At 34.4% G+C, this 21,400-nt stretch overlaps 1 protein-coding gene across 1 annotated transcript in view; it reads right to left on the bottom strand.

Moving 5' to 3' along the window:
- LOC143238763 (phospholipid-transporting ATPase ID-like) overlaps nt 1-21,400 on the bottom strand; it is a 182,603-nt gene that overhangs the window by 60,346 nt on the left and 100,857 nt on the right. Inside the window, 2 exon segments of the mRNA XM_076479279.1 lie at nt 192-305; nt 12,684-12,742. Of these exon segments, the coding sequence (XP_076335394.1) occupies nt 192-305; nt 12,684-12,742 (173 nt within the window).

Raw genomic sequence — 21,400 nt, 5'->3', positions numbered from 1 at the left:
CTCAAAATAGCATTGAAATTAAAAGTTACATAAATCCATAAAAGTCAATAAAACATATTCAAACATGAATATGTACAATGTCTTCAATAATTCTAGTCCAGGTTGTATCTTTCTCTGAATGAGTGATGCTTTGCTTTTTTGTCACTCTTAATATAAACATCTATACTTAAACCTGATATTGGAAGACTTACCTGCAACACCAATAAACACAAGAAGTAAAAATTTGCTAATCGCTGAAACTGCTCAAAAAAATTTCTAGGGAGAAAGGTCAAGACGGTGTATTTAGAAGTTCTGATGTAGTTGTTCTATAAACAGAAACATGATGGAATAATAAGTAGGTTTAAAAAAAAAAGTTGCACGTTAATTTTTAAAAATTTGTAAGCTCAATCCCATGCTACACTATTATTTAAAATTTCACTTTTACTTTACTTACTAAGTATTATTATTTTATCACAAGTTACAGCTTCTACAATATGAAGGAATACTTTTTAAATAGGTAAGATCTTTCAATTACTGGTGCAATAATTTTCAGGCACACAAGTTTTAATGGTAAACAAGGTTTCAGTATTTAAATCAACATTCAACTATTGATATAACTGCTAAAACTTTATATTAATAAATGCTAATCTGTCATAAACAAAACATCAGTTATGCTGAAAACTTGTGTTGACTTCTCTGACAACTCTGTCCTCAGTCTAGGCCAGTCTAAAGTTTTTATTTGACAAATGTAACCAACAATAACCTGAAATTTTGCTTAAAGATATTTAATAATTAAGCAGAAAAATTTATCTCTACAAAGCGCAGACACCGTCATTGATTTTTTATTATAAGAGTAACAGCGATTTTAATAGATTTTTGTCTACTCTAATTTTCTTTTAGTTTTTGGCTAATCTTATTTAAAAACAACAAATTTAACATAATATTTATGATGCTACTTTAAAGTTTGAGGAGTGTCCTCTTTCTTTTTTAATTGAAAACATAAGATTACACAAGTATAAACCTACGTATAAACTAATCAAGATTCTTATATTATGTATGCTGAGGGATGTTACGTTATTCATCTTAGTTATCCCGTACGATAAAAATTGATCAGATAATTGATAAATTAATATTTTATTTACCTAATATATACACATATATATTCAATTCACTTCTTATAAATTTATTAGAATTCATTCCTACAATTACTAGAACACTTTTTTTTTTTACTAGTGTTATACATCATATCGCCTGGGAATAAACAAAAATACCATCAGCACTGCTGGGTTTCTCTAAGTGTTTTATGCTAAAATTAGTAGTTTTAACCAGATTTCTTGGTCAGCTCTTTCCGCTTAGAGCTGTTTGCTTTTAAAGCAACACAACGACATATCTGCGCTGTGCCCAACGGGGTTACCGAACCCTGATTTTAAGTTTAAAATCCCTCATGCTTACTGCTGATACACTAGGAAGTCTTAATATTATAACACGCCAAAATATAAAATTACTCAATATCATACATTTAAGCGACCCCAGTCGACAGTGAACGGTAAACAAACAAGTCAAATGAAAATAAATTTAAGTTTGCTTAACGATGCGATAACTTCGTTTTAATAATACATTATCTTACAATAGTTCAGTGCGTGAAAAATCGCGTAATTTAAGGTTTAAGGCTAATGTTATCATTTAATTATGTTATTTATTTTGTAACAGGCAACAAAAGGAAACGTTCGGCCGAGGCACATACCTTCTGTAAATAAGCTAGTAACCATGACAATAAGATTACAAAGCAGATAAGGGACATTGTTTTTATTGTTATACCTTTCATTATTGATGACTGTCAGAGCTCAGCAGCAACGTTAACTTTATTTTACGTTTCAGCTGGATATTTTCAGCTAATTTGCTAAAGATCGACGATTTTTTTAAAAGGAAAGTAATGACGTTTAGTTAGTAACTGTTAACTTGTTAAAACCAACCATAACTTCAGAGAATATATATATATATATTTTTTACAAAAAAGACTGTATCCTGATGGTAGAGTGGAAAATTAACACCTGAAAAATAAAACTATCACAAGGCTTTGTGGTGCGATATTAGGGTTTAGGATGGTGGTCACTGAGGCTACCTTTCCCCATCCGTGATTACATGTTCCACATTTTTACATCTTGAGTAAGCAGTTCACGTACAATAAGCAATAACGAACAGCACAAGTCATTTGATACAAATAAAAAAGAAATTTAAAGTGGTGGGTGGATAGAATGCGTTATCGTATGTTACTATACTAACTAGAATCAGATTTGTAAGAGGTTTGATCACTAGCATACTAGTGGAATGGAACTTAAACTAGTTGAAATACAGTTGCTTGACCAGAAACATATCTATGTTATGTCACAATTACACACAACTTATTTTTCATACATTTTACTCGTTGTTCGACTAAACTATATTCATATATGAATTTTAACATCCGTTTGTCATTTACATATGCCAAATGTAAATTCGACTTTTGCCCCTTTACTTAATATTACCTGGAACAGTAATTCCATAAGCAAGCATTTTTATTACGAATTAATATAAAATGTTTCATTTCACAATTACCTAATGCCAGTCACCCACCAAAACCTGTCTAACTTGTGGTCAATTATAAGTGGGTCACGAGTTTTTTACCCAATTATTTAGCACATGCTCTGGTACCAATCTGCAAATAGGATTAGTTGAAAACGTTTTCACTCTTTGTTTCTAAGCATGTTTAAATGAGAGACATCAATTTTGATTATTCTTAGAATAATAGAACGAACCGATTTTCAACTGCCTTAATTTATATTTTTCATTTAAACATAAATAATATTAAGGCAATTCTTTTTAATTTTAAAGTTTTGTCGCAAACATTTCGTTGGTAGAAATAAGGTACGAAAGCAAAAACAGTTTATAAAAGATGGTGCAAATATAGGTTATCTAAATCTTGAAATGTATAATTAAAATATTTTTAACTGCTCTTGAAAATTCTATTTCTAGATCTGGTTTTGTTTATTTAAAGAACGGGATATGAAAATAACTATGGTTGAACTTCATATCTTTGTAAATTAAATCGGGTTCACGGGGTCATCCCGATCAACATCAATATTCTTTTTCAAATCAACCAGAAAAAAAAAAAAAGTTAATTGTCTTCTTATAAACTCATAAATCTATAATAAAGATAGAGGGACAGAGAAATATTGGATAGTTTTCTTTTTGAAGATGTACCACAAACATTTCCTTCTAATAGACTGTATTTAACGGATAAACCAAAACTGAAAAAGAAATTGGTCATTTCACGGTTATTTGTTGATATTTGTATGTGTATTCATGCAGAAGTTCAAATGGCAGTCTTAGCTGCTTGGGCGTAGCGTCTCAGGTTCTTTATATCCAACTTGCAGCTCAGAATGCTGTGGTTATCGTAATTAACTTTTCAGGTTCGGTGGACCGTCTTAACGATATATGGTCTCTTCGACAATATTCTTGTATTTTTTGCTGTATGAAATCGAGTCACTAAATAAATGTATTTATTATTCCAGATTACCATTTAGTCTGGAATGCTAAAGACAGTTATGTATTGTATTAATATTTATTTATTTATATATTTTTAGAAGTAGATAGTTAAGTTTATTGGCTGAAACTTGTTGTTTGTTTATAATTATTATTTTTAAAATTTAAGTTTAGGTGTTTTGTATTGTTTATCAGAGGGAGTTCCTAGCATGATGCAGTGAAACAGAAATTTCCTAATTGGCTAGATTTAACATGTCCTGAATTAAGTACTTGTTAAGTTTTATTTGTGATTTAGATAGTAGTAGTCGAGGAGTACAGAGCTTGTCACTGAGCAAGTCAGACGTGCCGATATCTTTGCCAACATGCTTTTTAAGACGAAACGTTCATCCACACCAGTCAGGCCGTTAGTACCGCCGGTAATCGTCGACGGTACACCGTCGAACCTCACGCCGCTTCAAGTCGTCACGTTCATCGCCCAAGCCAAGCCAAGGGCAACCATTGAACCGTCCAGGACCCGAATCTTACGCTGGGGCGGAATTCTCATCCAACCCGCCACTACCACAGACCAAATTTATCTGTGCCAGCCATGGAACACCGAATTTAATGTAAGTTGTTCCCCTACCAAAAGTCCAATCAGTCTTTATTCAGTATTCCTCAGGGGTGTCGACCCATCAATACAACCAGAAGAAATCAAACAAGCCATAGAACCTCAAATCCAAGCCAATGTATATACTGTTCATCGATTTTTTTCTAAAAACACTAACCTTCCTACGTACTTCATGAAGATAGTGACAACGTCGAAGTACAGTGCTGACTGTATTTTACGTGACGAATGTTATTATCACATATTTCACTTTAGAGCCGAACGTCCACACCGATGACCCTTCAACTCTTGGTCAAACAAAGCACCCAGACATCATAACCAACGGACAACTTCCAACGAGAAACTACAAAAATACCGCCGAGTCCAGAACCAACTAGAAAAACACGAACACAGAAACAGATAACTCGACCCAGAAGACGTCAACTCCCTCTGTTAGCAACACACCAAGTTTCAGCAGTCCAAGAAAGAAAAAGAACTTCAGTCCCAGTTCCACAGAATTCAACAACCAGCCAGACTCAGACCATTAACAAGATAACTATCGACGCAACAGTTCAAACAAAAAAACAAACTACCTCCACGCAGAAAACTCAAACCAAAATCACAAGAAGAAACAAAGCATCACAGACCACCGAAGAACAGCCAGTTGTTCCACCACCTAGACCACGTTTTTTCACTTGCACCAATGGGTTTCAAGTGTGAAAACAAGTTCATGACGAAGTTACTACATGATCTACAAGACCGCAGCTAACAGTTTCCATGTATACCACCGTCACAGTTCATCAGTTGTTTTTTTTTGTTGTTGTTTCCTATATTTCTTCTCAGTAACTTCCGGGCACGGTCTGGGTAGATTTTTCGGCGCCCATGCCGTGAAAGTGGGTTTTCTTGGGGTACTCCCGTTTCCTTCCACAGCAAAATCTCTGGCATCGGACCTATAGGTCCCAGCCTCATTCTGAAAAGGGCCGTTTACCCAGTCACAGGGTATCTAATCAATCATAGTAAATTTTAAAAATAAATTCGCCAGCCGCCAGTGTACTCCGTCCTCGAGCCAAGGTCTGGCTCACTTCACTTCAGCTGCTCTCGTCCAGTTCTCCCGTCCTTCCTCTCACTCACAAATACCCCACTCCACCTTAAAAATATCAAAATAAAAGTAAAGGAAAAAAACCCATGGAAATTTTAACAATTTCTCACGTAAGGGGACGAAGAAGAACTACAAAGTTCCTGAACACCCCAGTTGGAGAGAGAATTCTTGAGAGTTCTCACTCTCTCTAAACTAAACCCCTGCCACGTTAGTTTGTGTTTGTGATTTAAGCCTATCACGTGATTGTTAATTCTTGAACCCCGTGTATGCTGTAACACTTTCGATTGAAAAATAAAACTACTATTCGTCAAGTGAACTGGGCTTTAGATTATTTTTACTGAATAATCAAAATGAACCTGCTAACGATAGAAACCATTACAATAATAACAATCTCTAAAGAAATAAACTAAAATATACATGTAAAGATGAGATTTCTTTTGTAATGTAGTGGGTGTTTACAAAATACTGATTTTACATTATGTATTTAGACTATTTTCAACCTGATTCAAAGGAAACTTTTCTTTTATTCAAGTGTATACCTTTTCAGTTGAACTGATTTATATGCAAATATCATATTTATATATACTAATAACAGCAGATCTAACCAGGAATTTTGTGTAGTAGTGTGTATTTGAATATTTGACCGAGTTTTATTGTGTGCATAATAAATAATGATAAATATTTATTGCATTAACGCAAATTATCTTCCTATTAAGCAGGTTGTTGAAATAACTAAACTGTAGCCAACCCAATTCTTTGAATTAGCGAGTATATGTACTATAATTGTCTGGTGGGCCGTTTACAGCCATGTTTTGTCGTTCCATGGGCTATTTTAATTAAGAAAATTGCATTACGTTTGTTGTAAGTGTAGGAGACTGATTTCAATGCATTATTTGGGTTTTGATGCAGTGGGTACATCCAGTGTAACAGAATACTCAGTTTTGCTAAGAAGTCACAGGTATTTTTTTTTCTGCTGGATGCTGTCATTTCCATAAGAAGTGTCAAAGGGAAAATGTTCATTTCTAACCAATTTATTCCAAATTATATTGCAAAATCATGCATGTATATAATATCGAAATAAAAAACAAACCAAATAACCACACACACACACACACACACATTTATTTCCATTTCTCATTTTATACGTTTTTCCATTCGTATTCCTATCTTCAAGATATTTTTTCAATCAGTAGACGGGAGAAGCCCTGTTGATTTTCGTGAAATGTCGTCAGAAAACCGAACGTTTTTTGTTCTTAAGTATTTCTCAGATTGACTGTTCAGCGCATGTGTAGACTGACAAATTGATATTGATATTATTAGGAAATTTTAGAAATAGCAAAAAATAAAGAACTTTCCTGAATTATACAAAAAAGGCATTGTGGTGATATACATTTTCTATTATTAATTATTCAAGAAATATAGGGCGTTAGAGATAGAAACTTGGCTATTATATAAGCAGATAAGAAAAATGCATCTGCACAGTTTTCCAGTCATCTTACCGACTGTTCATGATATACATGACAGCCCACACACTCCACCACGAATCTGTGGTGTGCAATATAAATATACGAAAGCCCAATTACCACTATCTTCATAACGTAATAACGTCACTCTACTGAGGTTTTATAATGTACAATACATTATATAGAATAGTCTACTCACTGCGTCAGATATTCACTATATGGGGTGGAGTGGTCCACGAGGTCTTTATAATGTACAGTACAAATTCGTACGATCTCAGTCGCTCTCCATCAGGTCTTCCTGATGCACATCATACAAACCCAAAAGTCCAGTCACTCCATTTTAACGCAACATGTATAAAGAGAAATCCAGTCACCTCACCAGATCTTCTTGTCGTGTGGTAAACAAACGCAAAATTCCAAGATATTTCATAACACAGTATATACATACACACTAGTCCAGTAACACCATAAGGTCTTCGTGAGGTACAGCTTACTCAGACACAAAACATTTAAGTAGATCTTCATAACTCGTGATATTAGCATATATATATATAACACAAAGTCACTCAAGAATGTCTTTCCGCAAGTCTGTTCACTTTGTGAGGTCATCACTGATTACTGTAGCTGGTTGAGCTCTTAATTAGCACTGGTAAGTGAGCAGTTAAGAGTCGAACTTAATAAGGTGTTTTATTGCAATGTGAGCTTTCAATTACTTAATATTAACCTGTTCAGTGCCGTAGACGAGATAACTCGTCCAAGCCGATCGGTAACAGTGCCAGGGACGAGTTAATTCGTTCTCAATTATACCTAATTTCAACGCTAGATTTCAGCACCATACATGCATTTGACCTACTTACAAATTATTTCACTTTCGATCCAAAATGGCGTCACGTAAAAAGTTACAAAATGAAGAAGCACTAGAGTTGTATTGTAGCAGCTGAAATACTTGGTAGTCAACAGGTTAAAACTACATTTAATGTCAACACATTTAAAGCTTCCTAAATCACGTAGCACAAAGCGTTCGTACGAGAGAAGAATGAAGTTACAACTTCCCTCAACCCACGATACTAATTTTTTTGGCTCGCCATGGACAGGTGGATAAATAGCTTGACTCGTAATATGAAGTTCGTGGGTTCGAATCCCAGTCCCACCAAACATGCTCGTCCTTTCAGCCGTTGGGGCGTTATAACGTGCAGGCAACCTTACTCTTCGTTGGTAAGAGAGTAGCCCAAGGGTTGGCTGTGAGTGGTGACGACTCGCTGCCCTCCCACTAGTCCTTCACTGCTAAATTAAGGAAGATTACCGCAGATAGCCTTCGTGTAGCTTTCTGTGAAATTCAAAATAAACAGACTAGTCTCCTTCTACCTAACTTTCCAACCTACCAATGTACAATAGTTAAATGAAGTTTGGTGACACAAAAGAAGAATGTTACGTATCTCTTTAGAGCTTTAACAATTCTTGACAATCATGAAATAGCTGTATAGTATATTATATTAGTGTAAGGGGAAATGTCCTTAGTTTACATTTCATGTTTAAAACTTCAAAATCTGTTTCATACTGTCGCCAAACATCTGATTATAATTCTTCTGAACCTTCAAAATATAGACTTGTTTTTATACTTGTTTTCTAACGGTGTGATCATAATATTGCATAATTTTACGTTTTAGCTTCTTAAAACACTCAGTGTAAAGAACGAACCATGATAATTAAGTGATTGTTTGTTTGTTTGTTTTTGAATTTCGCACAAAACTACTTGAGGGCTATCTGTGCTAGCTGTCCCTAATTTTGCAGTGTAAGACTAGAGGGAAGGCAGCTAGTCATCACCACCCACCGCCAACTCTTGGGCTACTCTTTAACCAACGAACAGTGGGATTGACCGTCACATTATAACGCCCCACGGCTGAAAGGGCGAGCATGTTTCGCGCGACGGGGATGCGAACTCGCGACCATCGAATTACGAGTCGCACGCCTTAACGCGCTTGGCCATGCCGGGCCTATAATTAAGTGAAGCCACGTCTTTTCTATACAAAATACATAAGGAATACAGCCAGTTATGACTGTGCTAGTTTTCGCTTGTTTGTTATGTGCAAGCATGTGCAAATGAAATTTACCCTTTACGTTCCCATACATCCTGCTGAACCACCAAAAATATTTTAGCGTTCTGACTAAACTCAGTAGCTTTTGCGAAACTGACAATAAAATATAAACAACAAAAGGAAGGGGGTGCTAAACAGTACACGAAAACACTTAATTTAGAATTGAAATTTTTCATCTGAACGGTTCTTTATGCAGACGATCGTCTTATACTCTCTGAATTGAGATATAGGTGTCTCTAATAGACAGGATAGGAAAAGGAAACAACACTACAACAACACTTAGGTAGCTTATTTTTATTCCAGTTTCACTCGTCATAAGACATTAATATTAGGCTTATTACCAAATATTTACAATATGTTGCGTTTTATACGTTTAATCTGGTTGTAATACTACAATTATTATCATTATTATTATTATATACTCTTCTAATTCTTAGAAATTCCTTTGGAACTAAATTAGGAATGTGGTGTTTAAAAATGTAATAGGCCTATTACTATTGCCTTATGACAAGTAATAATTCTCCGCTGGCTTATAAAAGGCATACATACCATTTTTTTTTTCCTTTCGAAACTTCCAATTAAAAATTGAATTTTCAGCAAATAGTTCCTTTTATTTTCAAGAAATGTGCTCACATTTCACCATGACATAATAGCCGATAAAGATAAAAAACAAATTTATTTCCAATTCTCCGTTTATGCATTTTATATGAGTAACTGCTTTTTAGTTCACTGGCCATTTTTATTCCTCCGTAGGTTATCTGCCAAACTAAGCGTCCCCAATTCGAAATAATAATCTATAAGCGTTTAGTATTAAATTGCAATTATTAATATGTTATTTAATCTTGGTCATAACAAAGTTTGTTGTCTTAAAACTATACTTACAGGTTGGATAAACATATCTAAAATTAGCATAACGATTAATGTACGTTGTAAAGGTCAAAATCGAAAGAAAAAGTCAATATACATTGGAATATACTTAAAAGCATGTAAGCGAATATGTAAACGCTGCATATAATGTACATGAATATTTTTAATGCAACATAAAAAGGAGGCGATGAAAGGGAATATTGATCTGTTTAGAGGTGTCCTAGGAACAGAGAAGTGTTTCAGTATGTCGACTTCATTGTTGCTATGGTTTCATATAAACATTCCGTTTACTATAGTAACAAACAATCAGAGCATTGTTATAATCACTAAGTGCCACAAATTGACTCTCTTGGGGTATACTTAATAAAATTCTTTGTCAGATTTTAATAATGGTGTTTAAAAATTAACAACAACCAACTGTAAATGTCGACAACAAATATATATAAAATCCAATATACCTTATAAATAGTGTATATAGTTGTCTGTTTTAATTTTTGTAGTTTCTAAGCAACTCCATGATAGGAAGTTTTGTAAATATTGTCTATATAAACCCTGAATTTACCACAGTAACAATTTTGAAAAGTCCGAACGCATGCGATAAGAACCTAATTAGCATGTTCATAAACTCGCTATCAATGAATAGGGAATATTTTAAGGGTGTATATATAAAACAATGGAACACCTCAGGTCATGCATCTTGCCCCAACATCCATGGAACTTCTGAGATCTTAAAGGCTGTTTTTTAAATGAAACGATAAATTGTTTTCCTTAATTTATATTTCACAAATAAATGCAGTATTTAACATTCTCCAATTTACTTTTTCAACTTTTACAAAATACAATCATCCATGAACGTTAGATCGGGCGTAGTGTTGGCGAGACGAGCTGAGTATTAGAAAGGCCAACACTTCAGCGTCATACCGCCGAACACACAATGCAGTTTGAGCTGTGAGTGCCTTATCCAAATTACACTCAAACTCGGTATTTGATTCAAAGAGCTGGGCAAAGCCTTTTTAACAGAAGGTGTTATTTCTTGCTTTTCCTGAGCTCCATAGTTTAAACTGTGGGACAGCTGTGCCGAAATTATACAGAGGTATTCAATCTAGTCATTAAGCCCATGTGCGCTTTAGATGTCATTCTGGTTTAAAATTCCAAATCTACGAATAAAGACATGGAATTTAAGGAACGTTAAACAATATGGTACGTCAATAAAGAGGCAATGGGGGTGCGCCCCCAGTCTTCCTCTTTATTAAACTAAATACAATTCGTTTGCATTTTGCTTTCGAGATACATTGTAAAAAAACATCTTTTAATGGAGCCGTATCAGCCCCTAAAATAACCTTGAAAAAGCTACATTCCAAGATCAGTACTGTATGGAGATTTTTGATATTTTCAACGTTAATGGCACCTTATGAGGCACCTTGATTAGACATGTCACGTGTTCAGGAACAACCATTCCTAAATTAGAACTGGTAAGCAGAGCGAAAGTAACAGCCAGTAGCATTCAATGTCTATACGACCATGTATCTCAAGACGGCTGGTATGGGTATTTACACTTACCAAAATAAATCAGAAAACGCGTGTGCGGTTAACAAAGACACGCCATATCTCGTATAATCACAGCGGTGAAGTAATACGTGATGACGAGAAATACACTTGAAATAAAAAAAACGTATCTCAAAACAAAGTGTTAATACCCATAACAACCGTCTCGAGATACATATTTACATGGATTTCTCGTCATCACGAGTCAATGCGATCACTTTAACCGACGGCGGGATTATCAGTTACACTTATAACACCTTCACAGCTCAAAGTTCAGTGACAAATTGTGAATCATGCCCGACCCCGCAATTTTTGGAAAAAGGGCAGAATTATAGATAAACAGACAATAGTAATATCGCGAACATTTTACGACTATCTAGAGATGATATATAATCTGTAACAATAAAAAATCTTAGTTCCAAAAAAAAAAAAAACAGAGCATCAGTCAAACCAGTGTCATAATCTGTTGTTAATTTGGAATAAAAGAACAAATATCTGTGATTACATGAAGGACCCAGTAAGGAAGATGATTATTTGCACGTAAGAGAAGGTTATTCGGTGTTGGTACGAACTAAAGTAAACATGGTAACACTTGTCAAGCTCAAACTAAAAAAAAACAAAACACACACACACACACACACACACACACACAACAGGTAAATTTATACATCCTACTGAATTTATATTAAAAACAATGTATAATTTTTAATATAAAATGTATAAACATAAAAAGTGTGTTGTTCAGATGAGCTATCTTAAGACCACAGTACTTGTCATTGGGAAAAAAAAAAAATTAGGAGGTGACGTCAAAGTAATCTTTGCATTTGCGCATCCATGGCAGCGATAAGTTCTTATTATTGATGTGGAAACTTATCAATCCCGTAAATATCCATTATTTAAATCAATGTTTCGAAACAAACAGGCTTCATACACAGGCATGTATTAAAAACTAAGGCATAAACTATAAAGGTAGCAGCGCAAAATATTTCACTGTATAAAAAATATCTGATGATTAGGCATAATCTCTAAAAGTTGTTATTATACAGGTTGTACCAACCATTATGAAGGATTAGCAGAGAAATATACACCTATATTCCTGGCATAACCTGCATTACGTAAAAAATCTTTATATCATTTTACAAGTTATCAAATCACCCTAATTTTGAAAAGGATAAATGTAAGACATATGGTTTATCTCTGCCAGATATATTTTTACTACTGAACATTTTACAGTGCCAGCTGTTTTGTTAAAAATATACAAGCGTTATGTAATTTTCATAGCTGTTTTTTTGTTTAAATTCCCTTTCTCTCTCTCTCTCTCTCTCTAATAGAATCTCAATGCAGCAATAAAAATGAGAAGGCATTTACATAGGTAGAGGTAAAGCGAGAGATATACATAAACACTTCGATATGTTATACACTTTAATGTTTCCCATATATATTACTCTTCTGGGAAAGTTTCTACATACTTATATTTTATGTTATGAACAAATCCAAACAGCTTAACCTTAACATAAAATAATACTTACAGCATAGGTAAATTGTGCATTGTATTCTGGAGCATTTGCACGAATCTTCCTTTCCGTCTCTGTAAAACAAATAGCAATATTAAGATGCGTATTCCAAGTATTACTAGTGATTTAAAAATGTATTACAATAATTACGCAAAGTAATATTACAAAGAAGGACATGAATAATTACACAAGGTAATATTATAAAGGCAGTAAGTGAAGGTGGATGGAGATTGTTTACACTTGTGTGTGTGTGTGTGTGTGTGCGCGCGCGCGTGTGAGCGAGCAAGATTGCCCGAAAACATCTGAATGGATTTGAAGAAAAGTTGGTATACATTTGGACTACGACCCAACTTAGAAGTGATTAGTTTTTGGAGGATGAATGTCACAGCAAGATCACAAAAAGTATATGTCTTTATAGTTGTATAAATTAATATTATCAAAGCAGTCAGAACGACATTAATAATTATTCAAAATATAATAGAGTCGTTAACACAAATAGTTACACAAATTAGTATTATAAAGACAGTCAATACGATAATAATAAATGTACATAGTAACGTTATAAAGGCAGTCACAGTAACATAAATAATTACACAGGTTATGTTATAAAAGCAATCAGAATGATAATCATTAACTCTCAATCGCATTTTTAACCTAAACTGAGATTTAACTCAATATACAACTAATTCAAAATTTTAAATATCAAACTATATATTTTAACCAATATTATGACACTGACAACAACACTAATATAAAGTGTTGTGCATTTAGTTACACATTAGTGGATTCAAACGAAATTTCTTATAAGCATTCTCTCAGCCAAGAGGTTAGCGTGTTGGACTGTAGATTTAAGTCACGTCCTGTCACCACACACACGCACACAAATAGTTATAAACAAAACAAGCTAAAAAAAAAAAAAAACGCTACACCAATCGAAAGGATTCCCCATGGTACAGACTATAATGTGTGATATAAAATGTACCCTAGGTTTTAGAGAAGACTGTGCAACTAGGACCCACACTGCGTTGGGAATACACCGTCTAATAGCCTTCATCTTCGTTAGCCAGTCTCACATAAATAATTAAATAACCAAATGAATAGAAATTAGAGCGAGATGTGGGTGTTGAACCCCAGTACGCCCCACATCTAATATTACCCTTCACTGTCTAGTGCAAATTTTATTTTATTTGAATGTTTAGTCTTAATATTCTATATGTAAAATCGCGTTTTGCAATTTATGAGCGTTGATGCGTTATAGGAATAGCAGCCAAATTTCACTATTCTATCTACTCTAGTCCATGGTTTAGCAGTGTGTGTGTGGGGGGGGTGATTAGCTACGTTTCCTTTAGTCTACCAGTCTACCACTTGAAAATATTGACGGCTAGTTTAGTTAACTCGTGTGGTTTTACGCGAAATTTGAAACACCAAATAAACAAACTCCAATACTCGCTCTAACAATGGTCTTAGGCCCGGCATGGGCAAGCGTGTTAAGGCGTGCGACTCGTAATCTGAAGTTCGCGGGTTCGAATCCCCGTCGTGCCAAACATGCTCGCCCTCCCAGCCGTGGGGGCGTTATAATGTTACGATCAATCCCACTATTCGTTGGTAAAAGAGTAGCCCAAGAGTTGGCGGTGGGTGGTGATGACTAGCTGCCTTTCCTCTAGTCTTACACTGCTAAATTAGGAACGGCTAGCACAGATAGCCATCTAGTAGCTTTGTGGGAAATTCAAAACAAACAAACAAATAAAACAACGGTCTTCTTATACTTTATGTTCGTTAGAGTGTATCAGTTGCTTCACTCTTTACTTCTGTATACCAGAATACAGTTATTGATATGCATCTATTGTGAATACCTAGATAAGCGTATGTATATAAAATTATCAAAATATCCCCCACTTCTTAACACCCATTGCACAACCGAGTGCCGTTTGGGCTTATAAATCATTTCAAGTTAAAACTGATCAGTTACGTAGGTCATGAGGGCCTTTAGTTAAATACAGTTATAGCCCGTCGAAAAGATTTTATTAGAAGTTGGATAAGGAACAACGAGAGGCGATCATAATACTTCGTAATTCATCATGCTCAACAACTGGGCGACAGTCCACTACAATAGTTGAGAAAATCATTGTGCGTCCAACGGGTGTGCATGCATGATTTGCTTTAACAGGAAGCGTCCTTATAATGACCATGATCGATTAAATCCTTTCATTTGCCCATTAAAAAATTTACATGCCGCTTTCCTAGGCACTGGTCAACGCCCCAATCTCTTGAGATATTGAACTGGGGTGGGACGAGGAGGGTAGGGGGAAGATGGTTTAATGGGAATGTGGAACTATAACGTCGTACCAAACAGACAACGCCCAACATAATAGCTTTCAGAGGTGTGGTCACGTGCAAATTTCGGAGCATCCTATTCAAACGTCACGAAGGATAAAATTCCACGGCACGTCGGAAGAAAATTTTTGATGCGGAAACGACGCATGCCGAGATGATCTTTAGCTGTTCAAACAGAACAAAAATTATATAATTAAGAAAAAAGCAGATGTACGAAAGATTTTTTAAACTGTCAAACTTTGCTCACAAACTTTTTTTGAATGATCGTGAGTTAGGAAGACAAAAACATGTGTTCCTGCCACGCCTATATTCCTATCTAACTTCAAAAGTTTGTTCACAAAGTATGCATGTTCAAGAAATAAAAGATGCGTGCAAGATAAATGAGTTACAAACGTGAGTGATTTTTATGTAAACTAAGGTCCTTAATATCGTATCAAATACATATCAATCGCTTTCAAGTACAAGCGTTCTCGGTCACAGTGAATTCAGACACACAGAATACACAGAAATGTGCGTATCAAACAGATTTTCAGAAGTATAAAAATTCGTCCTGAATTCATAAGAAACGTATCTTCGTTCATATTTAGACGTTAAGACACTTCTTTACATTGGTCTAACAGTCGTGATAGTTTTGACTATAGCTCAAACATCGCGTAAAGTTGTATAATGATAAGTCCTAAAAAGTTGCCAAAATTATCTTGTATGTTTAAACGAAATAAATTTTGTTAGAAACCACGTGACTAAATTATATGACAGTAAACTGACAAAACTTTTCCAAGATGAGGCATAACAACATTAACTGCTGCTATACTGCTTCCCAGTAATAAGATCTGTCTGAAGGTTTATGACGCTAAAAACTAGGTTTCGATATGACGGGCACAACAAAAACAGACCATCGTGTAGCTTTGTGCTATACAACAAAAACAGTTTTTAAACCGTTTTGTACATTACGGTGCATGCTATGCTATGGTTAGGATAGCACAGTTTTGGGTAAATAAGTATAAACACAAGGAATAACAATATTTTCTTCTCTTAACACATTTGAAAAATGTTGCTTTGTTTTGCCAAATATTAGTGGCTGAATATGTACATCTACAAGAAAAGGTTCTATGTAAAAATAATTACAAGTAATGGAGCTCAATCAAATTTCAAAATTTGATTTTAAAACGTCACAGTAATTAATTAGGTCAGCGACTAGTGTCTTGCTGATATAACAGTGCTCTTCGATTATGTATTCAATTTATTATTTACGTCCTGCAACACTCAAATTCACATTTGAATCATGGATACAGGAATTTCATATGTCTTACAAAAGATACAGATACTCGAAATTTAAACAAAAAAATTGATATTTTTTGGAATAGAAAAGTCGGTTTTTTTCTCAGTTCTTTAATAGCCATCTTCACACTTCAATACATAAAATGGGCATTTTTGTTACATTGATTTCAAAAGTATATATTATTTCAGGGTTACAAAAATATTCACAGTAATATACAGTGGTTCCAGAAAGATATCTAATAACACTGGTTTATAACGTGGTTTATAAAACAAAAAATGGATTCGACAAAACAAAATTAAAACTTCTTAACTGTGATCGAAATAAACCGCATGCCTCTATCACCATGAGAACGTTGATTGTATGTATTGCAATGTTGCTAGGATTCCAAATCTCGTACAACAGAAACGCCTCACAAATAAATATCTTACACTGACACGCAAAAACGCCACCTACACGCATCCAAAATAGCTTCAGGTAATAATGTGAAATATGAGGAAAATACTTTTCGATTATTCAAAAGCTATTTTATTAAGTCTTTGAAGTATTAGATGAGATTAGGTAAAATATTATAATCTTCATCACTAAGTAGTAATCATTCACTCCTAAACTGACTCAAGCACTGTAATCTCACTCCATCAAATCATCTCGTCCAACACCTCAGATGGTTACAGCTTTTCTCGACTTAAAGTCTCACTGTTCATTGTACATTAACTATTGATCTTAACTATTTTAAATCAGTTTTTGCAATAGTAGACACAGGTGCAGAAAATATTTATTTGCGAGGTTTGATACGCTGTATACAATAAAAAAAGAGAAACAACTACCGACTGCTACTTTAACTGACAGTTTATGGGTAACGTACAAAACAATTATGAATGAACGTGCATATAATACTTAATATTCGAGAATAAAGAAATCTGACATTCTTTATAACATTCAGAATGCACAGCTCCATAGTTTTATAATACTTTTACAGTTTTAACGCTATTTCACCAAATAATAAACATAGAAATATTTACTTTCAACATGAGTTACCTCTTTTAGTTAGTTGTTGAATCAGCGTTAAGTTTAAGATTTCCCTCATATATAACCTGTATATTATAACCTGTATAACCTCATATATAACTTGTGTAGCAACACGGTTTTGTTTGGTTTCGTACTGAATTTCGCGCAAAGCTATACGAGGGCTATCTCCGCCTGCCGACTCTAATTTAGCATTGTAAGACTAGAAAGAAAGCAACTAGTCATCACCACCCACCGTCAACTCTTCGAGCTACTCTTTAACCAGTGAATAGTGGGATTGACGAAACGTTTATAATGCCCCCACAGTTGAAAGTGTGAGCATGTTTGGTGTAACGGGAAGTCGAACCCGTGACCATCAGATTACGAGTCTAGCGCCCTAACTACATGGCCATTCCGTGCCTTCAGTAAGTTAGAAATGACAGATTAGATACAGAAGACAGCTAGTCCACACCATTCATCGCCAACTCTTAGGTCACTCTTTTATCAACGAGTACAAGGACTGAATAACACATTATAGTGCAACTACAGCTGAAAATGCAAGAATGTTTGGTTACACGGATTCGGACCCGATCGTCATTGGATACTTATTTCACATTAATTATGTTTTTGCACTAAAAGAACAATCACCACTTTTAATATGTACTGTAAATAGGTGAAATTAAGCACTAAAGTGTATTTCGTAATAAAGGTTTTCAACTTAACACTAAGTTTAAAATATCCTTACATGAAAATTATCTGAATAATTGTTCATCCATTTATGCTTCGCTTGTTACATATGGTGTCGCAAATTGATTTGTTTACAAAACATAGTTTAACTACAAAATGAATACATAAAAATCAAATAAGCCCAAATTTAGAATACAGTTTTGCATATTTTATTTCGCATAATATATAAAACTCAGCATGACATAAAAAAACTCAGACGTGACATTAAGTATTCAAAATAAACTTCCAAAAACGGACCTTGTTTAAAAACTCACAAGAATACGCTTAGTATCATCCATAGTCAGATTTATTTAACTATTTTTAAACTTCATCAACGCAAATCACAATAACACAAATAGTAATTATGGTTTTGCCGTTTGTGAAGCTTAGCGATATAAATGTTTCAAAGAACAACTGTTTGATCTTGTGATTATTGGGAACCGCGGTGTCTGTCTCTTGTTTACGTTGAAATCACGAAATTACAAGCATGAATAATTCTGATACCAAATTTAATTAAGCAAGCACAATATTCTACAATATATTATTCATATATGACAATGTGACGTAACTTAAATAACAAAAATATAACTTACCGTATGATATTGTTCAGCGCTCTTAGTGTTACTGAAATGCTCAATAATTACTTTTGGCGGTGAGCAATAAAAGTAACTCAAAGCTTTGAGTAAAACCAAGAGTGGAACTCAACTTTCTTTTAAGTCGAAAAATAAATTAAATATATAGATTAACTTAACTAATTCCTGTCACTGGGGACGGGTACTTTACTTTGCATGTGAGCGACCCTAATACCCAGGCTAGAGGAAAATGACTTTTTGGCTGTAAGAGCGCGGTTTGATCTTATGGTAAATCTCTGGAGTTCGAAGCTTGCGAAACGAGGTGGAATAAGTACAATATCGCAAAATATTCCCCGCATTTGGTGTGTTATCGTTGTTAATGGGTGGGTGTTGTTCATTAGTTGTCTTCCTTCTGGTTAGTTCAAAATTATGGACGGGAGAAAAATGCCTTAATAAATTTGCCATTACTAAAATATTATGCATGTATTTAAAATTATTTGGATTATTATATAAACAGCAGAACAATCTAAAAATGTACATTTACCACCATCACAAAAGTTAAGGTGATCTGACCCAAACAACTGAATACCGTCAGGAAATTTTTAGAAACAATAATATTATAAAAATCAATCATTACACAAATGTTTGTCAGTGTTATAAATAAATTCTTGAATACTATTATAAAAACTGTTATTGTTTTCGAATAAAAAACAATCAACACAACAAGGAATTTCTCTTTAATAATTTTATACCAATATATTTCAGTGGAAATCCATGACCACCATTACAACGTAAAACGACACATGTCATTAACGTTCTTTAATAAATCAGCAAAAAAGTAATTACAAAATAACAAAATAAAAAGAAATATCTCCACAAACCTCCTTCACAATGACCGATCTCGTAACCAGTTTTCCTCGTGCATTTCAAAGGAACTTTAAATTTAATACTGAAAATCATTTTCAGAGGGAAGGCAGCTAGTCATCATCACCCACCGTCAACTCTTCGGCTACTCTTTTACCAACGAATAGTGGGACTGATCGTAATATTATAACGCCCCCACAGCTGAAAGGGCGAGCATGTTTGGTGCGACGAGGATTCGAACTCGCGTCATTCAGATTACGACTCGAGTTCCTTAACCACCTGGCCATGCCATGCCTTCACTGTATCATTTTTATATTGTTTGCATTCTTTTTGGTACTGTCATCCCTACATGTTTTACATTTACGAGATGATTTTACTACTTTTGTCATGGCATTTCCTGACTTGACTGCAAGTTTGCATATTCTACTAAATTTTATTACATAGATTTACAATGTGTGATGATGTTGTTTATTAACTCATTCACTTTATATATAAAGTGGGGGTTGGTTCCTTAATTGTGCTGACTGTATAGTGTACAAATCACAGAATATTAATTCATGTTACAGTCATCTAATAGTCTTTGACTGTTAGTTCCTGTTTCACTTTGTACAAGGAAAAGTGTATTCATAAAAAATATGTTGTTTTGTAAGAAAACTAGCTTCAATGGGTAATGACAACATCGTTTACACTAGAATTATGTGTTTTTTTTGTTTAAGTTACTACTAATTACTACAATTAATGGATGATATCCTGCATTTTCCAGACACACACAGAGTGGATTTAGGTTTAAAGTGACGTTAAAAATAAAGTAGTTAGATTTATCTTGACTGAAACAAGAAAATGAGGAATCTGATGGGTTGCCCACTTTATGGTTTGATATCTTAGCGATGGCTTCTCGTAAATAAGTAGCAATCACCGTTTAAAGTAAAGTTTGCTCTCACTGTTGATTTTCTTCGCGTACATGTTTGTATCATGCTAACCGCATCCCTTGACCATCTCTACTGTAGTCTACCGACTGTGATAACAACAGCTAGTCAGTGTTCTGATGGAAATCTTTTGCTATTACAGAAAAAGCCAGTCAGTATTCCAATGGAAGTCATTGGCTACTATAGCAACTACTAGTCAATGTAATGGAAGTCTGACCTTTATAACAAGTGTTAGTCAGTGAAAAGAATGTATTAAAAGTTTTGTTCATATTAAGTTCTAGAAATATAAAATACATATGACGTAACATGATCTTATTTTACAACTTGGTATATAATATACTAGATGAACAGAAGAACTGGCCTTTTATAACATCTTGGGAAAACACGAATATGGAAAAGTGATTCAATATAAAAAGATTTGATAATTTTGAACAAGATGTTAGTGTACACCTTAAACTGTTCTACTACCCTCCTTTAGACTTATCTATATATGTGCACTATCGTGAGAAGAGTGGCTCTTTGTAGTTAAGCACAAAGCTGAACAATGGGCTCTGTGCTCTATCCATCACGAGCAGTTTTTCACCCAGTTTTTCTAGCGGTCCAAGTTCACAGGCATGCATACCACACTGCCACTGGAGGAGGCATTATGACGAGAAGGAAATAAATACATCTTCGTAAAATTCTTCCATTTCGAACTGGTGTATAGTCGTCTGAAATCTGGGTAAATTTTCGTGCTTTCAATCGCAAAAGTAGTACAATATTTGGAAAGAAAACATTCATATGTCTACAATTGCCAAGAACTTTTAATAATAACAATAAATTACCAAAAGGTCTGTATATAGGTATATTTCACTTTTCTGTTCTAACAACAACAGTATTTACTTAAGTAATTTGAACAACAGTATTACGTTCAGTTTTTGTCTTTAGTTATCAAATGTTCAGTGCAATAATGAATTCCCTCCCGCCTTTCTCATTTCCGAAACTTTGAGTCTACAGCCAAGTTTATGAATGTTTTAACTTTACGGAACT

This window comes from Tachypleus tridentatus, chromosome 13 (assembly GCF_004210375.1).
Source record: "Tachypleus tridentatus isolate NWPU-2018 chromosome 13, ASM421037v1, whole genome shotgun sequence".
NCBI classification, from domain to species: domain Eukaryota; kingdom Metazoa; phylum Arthropoda; class Merostomata; order Xiphosura; family Limulidae; genus Tachypleus; species Tachypleus tridentatus.
This window is presented reverse-complemented; position numbering and strand designations above follow the sequence as displayed.